Here is an 11,148-nt window from a genome sequence, read left to right as displayed (position 1 = left end):
TTTTTTTTTGGTACCAGGGATCAAATTAAGGCACATTTTATTCTCCATTGGAAATTGCTATTCAATTAACTTGGATTAAAATGAAAATATTTAACTACAGATATACGTTATTGACTTTTATTTTTCAGTAAGTGATATTGAACACAGGGTCTTTGAAATGAACCACATCCCGAACACTTTTTACTTTTTATTTTGAGATAAGTCTCCCTTAAGTCACTGAATTGCCAAGGCTGAGCTCCTCCTGCCTCAGCCTCCCAGAGTGCTAGGATTACAGGTGTCTGGCACCACACCTGACTTGCTAATGACTTAAATTTCAGGATTATTATGTTGTTACCTAAAATTGACTAAGTATCAAGTGTCTACTTACCACCTAGCTGAATATACAACTGTAGATAGCTATTAACATGGTTAAAGAGAAAGGTGAGACTTCTGCTGTGGGTTTGAGGTAGGGTGCATTTTATTATAAGATACCAGTTGCACTGCATTGTACAGTACTGCTCATAGTAGAAAAAATTTCCTTTGACATCATCTATTCTCTTAAGAATAGTGTGTCTATTTATGTGTGGGTTGCGTAACTAAGAATTAAGTGGTCACAAAAATAAATAGGTCTGGACCCATTTATATAAGTCTGAGTTAATTCTCTTTGGTTAAACTTTTAATTACATTCAATTATTTCCTGTTAGTCCATTGAAAAACCTGAAAAATAACTGAGTGAGGAGTAACCAGCATCATCACAATCTGCAAGTTACATTTTTTTAGGAAACATCACACTAATTATGGCACTATCTGTAGATCTTAAACAAACAAAATTCGAACAGTGTTATTTTCATTTTAGATGCGATCTGTGAGCAGAGTCTTCAAGTTTATCGACATGCCAAAAGAAGGTGCACCTGCCAAGCAGGTCAAACCATCCAGGGATGACCAGCTGTCAAGAGTTATGATCATTGAGAATCAACACGTGAAGAAAGATGACATCTGGCCCTCAGGGGGCCAAATGACTATCAAAGACCTCACAGCGAAATATGTAGATGGTGGCAGTGCCATATTAGAGAACATTTCCTTCTCAATAAGTCCTGGCCAGAGGGTGAGATTTAAACATTCCTCACTTCGTTAACGCCCTACTCAGTGAATCCCAGCAGTCTTACAGCAGTGTGTTCCTAGAGTCCATTTGTAACACTGTTAATATCTACTAGGACCGATACTAAATACACGTATTTCAAGTTGTTATATGGAGTCATTATTTTTCATATAAAATTTAATTTTCAGAGTTTTGACTGTATTAATAGGCTCAGTTAAAATGTGATAGTGCTTGCAGGATATCTAATTAGTTGCTGGTTTAACATCTATAGTTGATGTTCAAATCAAAACTGCATATTTTAAGTTTCCCATCTTGAAAATATCTTCCAATAAGATAAACAGTTTATTGTTCAATTTTATCTTCTTCAATTTTATCTGTTTGAGAGTCTGTCACACAAATGATACATTTTTTTTGTTTTGGTTTCTTTTTTTTTTTGAGCTTTCACAATGATATAATTTTTCCCAACTTATTGACTAAGAGGAAAGTATAGAAAAATATTTGGCTAGCAATAATTTTGTTATGAAACAATACTTTTATCACTTATTAAACACAACTATATTATTTTGAAGTGTTTCTTATACTGTAGATCCCATCACTATATACAGATTTTTTAAACTGATTCTTGGAATATTTTTTCCTCATTTCATGCACTATAGTTTTACATTGTATTCAAATCCTTTATTCTGATTTAATTTATAATTCTAGAGAAGAGTATTATATATTTTTGTTGATTTTTAAAATTGAGATAGTATAAAAATAGCCAGGTTTTGAGAAAACTGAATTTTAAAACTTTATCTTTCTGTGGTTAATTTCGAATGGAGAATTTTAAAAACCATGGTGAGATACAGTCAGTAAAGGTATTAAGCTACCATTATTAACACTGACATAGAAACAGGCAATTACCTTTTACTTTTTGGAATATTTGATAAACATTTAATGCATTGAGCCAAATTCTATTTTAAAAAAGTATAGGGTGAGCAGTAAAATACCATGCAAAATGCTTTAAAGTGGAACCCTGGAAATTCTGACTCATCATTGTATCTTAGGATAAATCATATATCACTAAAATTACCTCTATTATTTTGTTGTTGTTATTCATCAAGAATGGGATTTATTTTTTCTATTCCCAAGAAAAAAACATCTTAAATGGACATAAGTAGAGAGATTTCACTTTTTAGATTACATTTTCCCCTAATTTTTTTCATTGTTTATTGGTACATTTTAGGTATACAGTGCAGTTACATTAATCCCTGGGAATCGGTAGCTTTTATTCCCCTAATATTAGCATGAGTATATGTATAAGTTTTTTGGTTATATTAAGAGGCCTCATGAAATCTCTGAAACTTTTTCACATTTCTGTTCTGTGGTCAGACCGTGAGGTAATGTTAATTATGCTTTGGAACTATGTTGTTAATGATTTGCCTTGGGTCCTCCCTTTCACTGGAAAAAGCATAATTAATCACCCTGTTTTGCTTTGCACATCAATGAATACCTTGGGAGCTGAGACTGTTCCTGGGTCCCCAGGATGGATGCCAGAGAGGCAATCATTACAAATAATCCCTGCAAATGGGTTGATATAAAGCAGAACGGAAGCCTTGATTAATTATTTGCTTCAGCATGATCTAACTTTATCTATCCCTTTATTAATCCATATTAGGCTTTACATTTAAGTGGATATTTTATAGACAACATATAGTTGGGTCATATTTTTGACCTACACTGATAATCTCTGTTTTTTAATTGATGTATTTAGATGTTGGCATCAAGTGATTATTGATATGGTTGGATTAAAATCTATCTTATTTATTACTGTTTTTTACATTGTGGCTTCAGTTGAACATTTTATGATTCCATTTTTTTCTCCTTTCTTAGAATAGTAATCTACTTTTTTAGCAATTTCTCTAGAGTTTGCAATATACATTTATGACTAATCCTAGTTCATTTTTATATATGACTCATATTTTCATGGATAGTACAAGTACTTTATAATGAAATATTCCCAGAGCCTCTTGTCCCTTGTGTTCTTGCTAGGATTCCTTTTCTTTGTTATATATGTATATATAAAAATACATACGTGTGTATGATCAAATGCATTGTTGCTATAATTATTTTGAACAGTTTTCTTTTAGATCAAGTAATAAGAAAAATTTATGTTCCATTTTGCCTTCACTTAACTCTCTGATATCATCTCTTATGTATCCAACTTTTAAAAAACTTTATATACGTTTAAGTTTCTCTTTAAGTTTTCATTTTCATTAGCACATGTTTGCAGTATACAAAGATTACATTCACTATGGGCAGTTGCTATATGTTATAGCACATCTTAATCCTTTGTACTTCCTCGTTTTCTCCCTTCTCCCTCCTGCCATTTCTTGGTCCCCTTCTCATTTGCACAATATCAGTTTATTTCATTCTTTTTCCCTGAAGAACTTCTTCTAAGATTTCTTTGAGGACAAGCCTGATGACACTGCCCCTTAACTTTTGTCTGATAAATTCTTATTTTGCTCTCACTTTTGGAGGACAGTTTCTCGGAATACAGAATGCTAACTTGATTATTCTCCTCTCAACATTTTAAATGTTTCACTGCACTCAATTCTTTTTTAAAATTTTAATTTTTCTTTTGAGACAGAGTCTCATTATGTACTCCAGGATAGAGGTGAAGCCAAGTGGGCCTCAAATTGGCAGCAATTCTCCTGCCTCAGACTTTTGGGTACTGAGTTTACAGGCATGTACCGTTAGCCCAACCCGACTCATTTCTTGATTATATAATTTCAGAGTAATTAAATGTGATTTCATCCTTGATTTTTTTTTCTTTTTTCCCCCTTTATTCTTTTTGGTATGTTTTAGGTATACAATACATTACATTCATCATTGGGATCTTGTACCTTTACATGATGTGTCTTGGTTCTTATTTTTTTCCCCATTCCCCTGCTCTCCCTTCACCCCTTCCACCCTTCCCTAACATCCTTGATTTTTTTTATAGACAATGCTTTCCCCCCTTTGGTTTCTTTCAAGATTTTTTTGTTGTTGTTGTTGTTAAATTTTGAATGTAGTAGGCCATGGTGGATAGGCTTGGCTTTGATAGTATTTTTCACATTATTCTGCTTGGTTTTCTCTGAGCTCTCTGGATATGTGGTAGAATATTTAGCACTCCTTTGGAAAAACCCTTAGTCACTGATGTTTCACATATTTCTTCTGTCCCGTTTTTACTTGTTGGTCTTCCCATATATTAAGCCACAGCTTTTGTAGTTGTCTCAGAGTTCTGGAACACCCCGTCTTTTTATCTTTGGTTTTTAGCATTGAAAGCTTTTACTGATTCATCCTCAAGTTCAGAGATTTTTCTCTCAACCACCTACAGTCTACTTATGAACTAATCACATATATTCTTCATTTTTGTCATGGTATTTTTAATCTTTAGAATTTCTTTTGATTCAAATTTAGAATTTCCTCCGTTTCTATGTGTAATTATCCAGCTGTTTTTGCATATCGTCTACTTTTTCATTAAAATATTTGTCATATTGATCAGAGTTGTTTTAAATTCTCAAGTCTAATTCCAATTTGTTCTAACTCTAGTTCTGATGCTTGTTCTGTGTTTTCAAGTTATTTATTTTATTTTTTGCCTTATAATGTTTTGTAATTTTTTGCTGAAAGGTGGACATGATGTGCTAGATAAAAGGAACTGTGTGGATACATCTTTACTAATGTAGTAGTATTGTATTGAGGGGTAGGATAGTGTTCTATAATCCTATAGTTAAATCTTAGTTTTTTAATGAACCTACACCCTTGAATCATGAATTTTAACAAGTGCTGTTCTGGTTTTTCACCTTGTTAGGTGGGACAAGATGGCTAGAGTGAACTGGAGTTGACTATTTCCTTTCCCTTAGGTCAGTTTGGCTCTGGAATAAATTTCTAATAAGGCAGAGCCAACAAAAGGTATTAGTTTTTCAGTTTGCTAAACTTTATATTTGTTAAGATGGAATGACCACTTGCTAGTACCACACTTGTCAGACTGGAGTCTGGAAGTCCTTTTTTTATTGTTTTATCCCTTTACCAATAAAATTTAAATAATAATAATAATAATAATAATAGTTGAATAAATTTTAAATGAATGGATGGATGGATAAATGAATAAATGGATTAAGCCAACTTTTAGGTTGTAGGCTTCCTTAGAGTAAAAATTGATTGTTGGAATGCTATTCTAAGCAATTCTCTTATAAATGTAATTTATATGGCCTTGCTGTTAGTGTTTGTAATGATATCTTGCTATCAAATGTATTTCCTATATGCTGAATTAAGAGAAAGATTCAAAATTAGTATACTCTTTTGAAAGACTGCCAGCCCTGCTGTGAATTACTCTTCTTGGTGAAAAAAAAAAAGCATTTGAAAATTCAGGGTTTAAATAGACATCTCTTTAAAATTTTAATGAATTTCAATGTTCTTGGCTATATTCAGAACAAAAGGAAAGAAAAATCAAAAAGTTTGTGTCAAAAAATTATTTGACCTTAATATTGAAACACTTAGCTTGCAGCAATTTAGGGAAAAGATGTCCTATTACTTTAGTTACGCTTACTTGAACCTATGCTTTAAAAAATTTTATTTTCAGTAAATGAAGAATGTAGCAGATACTTCACAGCTATTTTACCCTAAATGAAACTACATTTTCTCTTTAATCTCAAATAGCTTTTTTAAAAAAAGCTTTTGTTTCTTTGTTTACATTTTAATATCCAGATCACCTTTTCCCTGACTAGAATATCTAGTTTTTCCTTTCCCTTTTCTTCTCAAAATGGAGGTTGCAGTTTTAATTTGGAGTCATACTCACGATAAACCTAGACTTATCAACATTGTTCAGATTTTGTGTATGTCATTATATTGGGCAGCCCTGTGGTTACATACACTAATATTTAATAGTACTTCAAGATCCATTGTTTTTAGTAATTTTAACTTCTTTCTCTCGTAGTCTCTACAAAATGCTGCAGTTACAGAAATGATTCACAGGAATATCAAAATTTCAGATCAAATTGGCAAAAACATCCAAATGACTCTTTGATTCGTTAAACACACTCCCATTTCTGTCTCTATAAAAATTGATATGAAGTAGCTGAATCATTCAGTTTGAGCTACATATATTTTATTAATGGTAAATATATATATGGAAATATAAATGTTCAGTTATAAAAATATTGTGGATCTAATTTCACATGACTTGTCATTTTGATTTTTGGAGACTATAAGGAAAGGAAAAATAATTGCACAAGTTTTCCATCTGTTGCAGTATTAAAATGACAAGACAATGATGAATGTAACTGTACTGTATATTTTAAAAGTACCAATAAACTCAATAAGATTTTTAAAAAATGACAAGATACTGAAAGGAATGTCCTGAGAATGTTCTATTCATGGAACAATGCAATCACAATTAGCACCAAATTCAACATTATTTAACTATCCACATAATACTTTGATTTATCTTGATCCAAAATTCCAAGGGGGGAGTTGCATTGAAGTTACTAAAAAACACTGACTTGGAATTAGGATATATCTCAAAAGCTGACTTTGTTAGCTACAAACTAATGAGATTTCTTGATATTGGAAAACTTGGCAGACATAATGCATCAGCATCAGTTTAGTGATATAAAGAAAACTAAAAATTTTGATTTTTTTTTAAGGAAAGTCAATGTGGTCATTTCTACTCGTTAGAACCCTGATTATGCAGAGATTTAAGCCCCAGAATACTTTTTACCATCTAGAAAGGAATTTAAAACAAATCATTTTCACCTATTTAACTTTTTTTCTTCTTTCCCCTTATACCTTGCCTATATTGGGAATATTCAGATAATTTATACAAAGCTTTACTGCTCTATTTGAAAAATAGTGACAGATGATGAACGATTTGTAAAATATTGGCTAATTTGAAAATGTGCATATGAAATTCTATGAGATTATTATTTTTTTGTATGTGTGGTACTCATGGTAAGACCTGGGCCTCATGCATGGCAGGCAAGCTCTGTACCACTGAACTACATCCTCAACCTATGCATAAGATTTTTAAATTAAGAGCCCATCCAACTAGGGATGCAGGTAAGAGGTAGAGACCTTGTCTAGCACATATAAGCTCCTAGGTTCTATCCTCACCCCAACCCCGATAAAGAGTTGATCTGGTAACTGATCAAAATTAACTAAATCCATTTGTTTGTGAGATTAGCTAAATGTATATGTTCACTCATCTGCTCATCTGTCCATCCATCCATCCTGCTATTCTGCAGTCAATCCAAATGAGCACTTATTGAGAACTTTATATAAGCCAACCATTTTGCCAGAGAATGAAAAGCAAGATAGACTACCTACCTTTGTTGAATTTAGATTCTTGGGGTGAGCACAAGTAATCTCAATTAAAATAAGCAAAATATAATTACCAATTACAATTAGTACTACAAGGAACACAGCAGTGTGTTATGTGTAACATTTGATTGATTTGGTTTTTCTCAGTTGTTGAAGAGAACAGACATTTTGGAAAGTCCCATAATAGAGCTCTTATGATGGGGCCAGGAAAACAATCATTGTCTTATTGTTTCCCGGCTTACAGAAACACTTAGTTTACTACCAGCCAGATAAGTATAAACTCTAGAACATTTATTGTACCATATGCACTGGTTTCATGAAATAAGTATAATGTTTACACGTCACAGAAGTCATTCCATCACTTTTATCTGACAGGTGGGCCTCTTGGGAAGAACTGGATCAGGGAAGAGTACTTTGTTATCAGCATTTTTGAGACTGCTGAACACTGAAGGTGAAATCCATATTGATGGTGTGTCGTGGGATTCAATAACTTTGCAACAGTGGAGGAAAGCCTTTGGAGTGATACCACAAGTAAGAAAAAAAGATGTAGCCAGAAAAATGAGCTGCTAAATTATATTTTTTAAAAATTATTTCTTGGCCGGGAGTGGTGGCGTACGCCTGTAATTCCAGCACTCAGGAGGCTGAGGCAGGAGGATAACTGTGAGTTCAAGACCAGCGGGGGCTACATAGTGAGTTCCACGTCAGTCTCAACTATACAGTGAGACCCTGTCTCAAAAAAAAAAAATTATTTCTCACCAGGCATGGTGGCGCACTCCTGTAATCCCAGTTTTCAGGACGCTGAAACTGGAGGATTGCCAGGAGTTCAAGGCCAGTCTAGAGTATATAGCAAGACCCTGTCTCAAAAACCCAAACAAACCAAACTTATTTCTCTCTTTTTGGCAGTGCTGAGAATCAAACTCAGTGTCTCATTCATGTTAGGCAAGTGCTCTATTACTGAGCTATCCCTGCATTCCCTCAAATAACATCTTTACCACTACTTGACACTTTTACTCAAGAAAGTGACATTATTCTGCAAAATATATTTGTTATGCATTGCTGTCTTTTTTTCTGTGAAGCCAGAAAAAAATGTCATAGGGAGAAAAATGTCTCTAAAAATTTGGAATTCTTTGTGACATACAATTATTTAAATGTTCAAAGTTTTAATAAGTGGTTCCCAGAAGACACATTCTGTAGCAGGAGTCTGTTTTGTTTTTACCAGCTTTTTTTTTTTTTTTTTTCTGTTTCAATAGTCTGAGCTCCAAGTTAGCAATCACAGCAGGTTGAGAAATACTTTGTAAGACATAAAAGATGCTTCTAAAATAAACACTTGGAAGCATGAGGTAGTAGAATTGAAAATAGAAAGTATAATGATTGTTTTCTATCTTTGGATAGGAAAAACCATGTCAGATTAATCTGTAGTTTTGGTTTTTTTTAATGTCACTCTTTGATTTGGATCACAAAGAATCTTTAGCCTCACTGGCTTAGTACCTTTCTATCTGTGTTATTGTGCAAATAGACCCCTTGCACATGAGGAAAGTAGCAACAGTTTCCAGTTTAAGACAAAAATGAAAAGTATTTTCTGTGTTTCTGCTGACATTTATTCTCATCTTTGTGGGTATTTTCATTACTTTAATGGTCATTTTTCTCCCTTTGTACCAAAAGGCACTGAATCTATTCTAACATGGTTCTAACAATTCTCTTTGTTTAACACAAAATTAAAATGCCAAAAGCATTGCTAGGTGGACTGACTACAAAGCCAGACCAAGAAAAATGCTTGTATTTCTTGATTCACCCTTGTGAATCATTTGTTACCTTCGGCTGAGACACTAAATATTGTAATTCCTAAGCTGATGCCTTTAATTTATTTGTCCAGATTTTTCCGTGTTTTACGGAAGCTTAATCTTGGCTGGAGTTTTGAAAACAGTATTATTTTTTCCAAAAAGAACAAAGGTATTGTCAGATGGTCTAAAGATAAAGAAACACTAGAAATACAAGTATCCCAAGGTGATAGCGTTAGGCAAAATAAAAATGCTGAAGAACATAGAACAGAATCTGGTTGCCACAGGAGTGTTGTTACTCAGTTTAACCTGCCTTCTGGGTCCATTTTTAACTAACAATAATGAAACATTGTTTTTATTTTTTTATTTTTTTTTTGGTTCTTGCTCACACAAATCTGTCCATTAGAATAATCCAAGCTCTAAAAGTTAATTTCAATTTCACTGGGAATCTTTTAGTCTGTCTGCCATGTGGTTGAGAGATTTTTGTCTTCTTGCAAGCTCTACTTAGCAACCAAAATATGTAAGACCTGAGGGGACCAAGTAGGACTGAGCTATGAACAAATTTATCTTGCTTTTCTGCTCAAGTAAATCTTTCAGACTTGCCTTTCCTCTCCCTCTGTGACTTCAAGGTTTATATAAACTAAAGAAGAAATACTGTTAGAGACTCCTTCAGAACTGCTGACGACGCAGTGCTTCCCAGGTGCAGGCTCATGACCTTGGTGTCTGGGACTAACTCAAGGTAGCACAAAGGCGTCTGTTGACACGGTGTACTGTTTCTTCAGTAACATCTTTTTAGTATTATGTGAATACTACAAAGAGAGAAAGAGAACAAACTCATACAAGCAAAGGGATATATATTTTTCTCTTTTATTTTATTTTTTCTAATTTTTGGTACCGGGGATTGAACTCAGGACCTTACGCTTGTGAGGCAGGCGGCAGAACCACTGAGCTAAATCCCTGACCCTATTTTTCTCTTTTCTTAGAAAGTTCAAATTAAAATTTTTTTGCTGTCCTGGAATTTGATTTTTGAAAAGAAAAAAAAAAATCAAAAGGAAAAGGGAATGAAATATCCAAGGACCGCTAATTTTGTTTGCTTTTTCATCCCTTTTTTTCTCCTTTCTCTCACATTTCGTAAGGGTATAGTTCTGACGATCCCTAACATTGAAATATCACAGAGCTCTGATCACTGGTTTTCAGACACATGAAACAGGGACTCTGAACAAAAAGCTTCCTCTCTCTTAACATCATCCTTTAGCTATGGATTTGCAAGATTTCTGTAGCTTTGGCAAATCCTTTCAGGTTTGTTTAGTGTTTTATTATTTTTTTCTAAATTCATCCTTCCTATAACTAGAAAGCAATGTTGGAAAACAAACCAGTCTGGAAGACAGGCTACTGTATCCATTTCAAGGTGAAGATTCCTTCAATTTACTCTACTTTTCCTGTGACCTGTGAGGTCATGGAGAGGCAGCAAGGAGGATTATAGTCAGAGTCCCATCTGCTTAAGCAATTCCAAACACCAAGACTGAAAATTGATCATTAGTATTGTACTTTGTTGAGTGAGCATTTAATTCATGAAAAACAGGCCAATATTTTTTTAAATGTGTGTTTGAAAGATTGTGAGCTGTCTGAGGGACTGTCTAGGCCTATTCTTGCATTAAGACTTTATGATATAAAAACAGTCTATGTCCACACCTGACTACTACCACAGAGATGGGCATCCTTTGCTCTGAGAAATCTTAGGGCCAAAGCATGGTTCTATAGATATCAACAATGAAATGTGAGAGTACCGCAGTTCTCACTCACTTCAATAATAATTAACCGTTTTATAATTACTAAATACCTGGATGCCTAAAATTATAAGTATTGCAGATTCTGGGGCTGGGGATTTAGCTCATTGGTTCCACCGTCTGCCTTGCAAGCACAAAGTTCTGAGTTCAACCCCCGGTAACAATA

At 33.7% G+C, this 11,148-nt stretch overlaps 1 protein-coding gene across 1 annotated transcript in view; it reads left to right on the top strand.

The window, feature by feature from the left end:
* Positions 1–11,148, top strand: part of Cftr (CF transmembrane conductance regulator) — a 177,009-nt gene that overhangs the window by 150,342 nt on the left and 15,519 nt on the right. Inside the window, exons 22-23 of the mRNA XM_010621897.1 lie at positions 836–1,084; positions 7,793–7,948. Coding sequence (XP_010620199.1) covers positions 836–1,084; positions 7,793–7,948 — 405 coding nt within the window. The remainder of the gene's footprint in view (positions 1–835; positions 1,085–7,792; positions 7,949–11,148) is intronic.

The sequence above is a fragment of the Fukomys damarensis genome, unplaced genomic scaffold (genome assembly GCF_012274545.1).
Source record: "Fukomys damarensis isolate Sample0158 unplaced genomic scaffold, DMR_v1.0_HiC HiC_scaffold_4, whole genome shotgun sequence".
NCBI lineage: Eukaryota > Metazoa > Chordata > Mammalia > Rodentia > Bathyergidae > Fukomys > Fukomys damarensis.
This window is presented reverse-complemented; position numbering and strand designations above follow the sequence as displayed.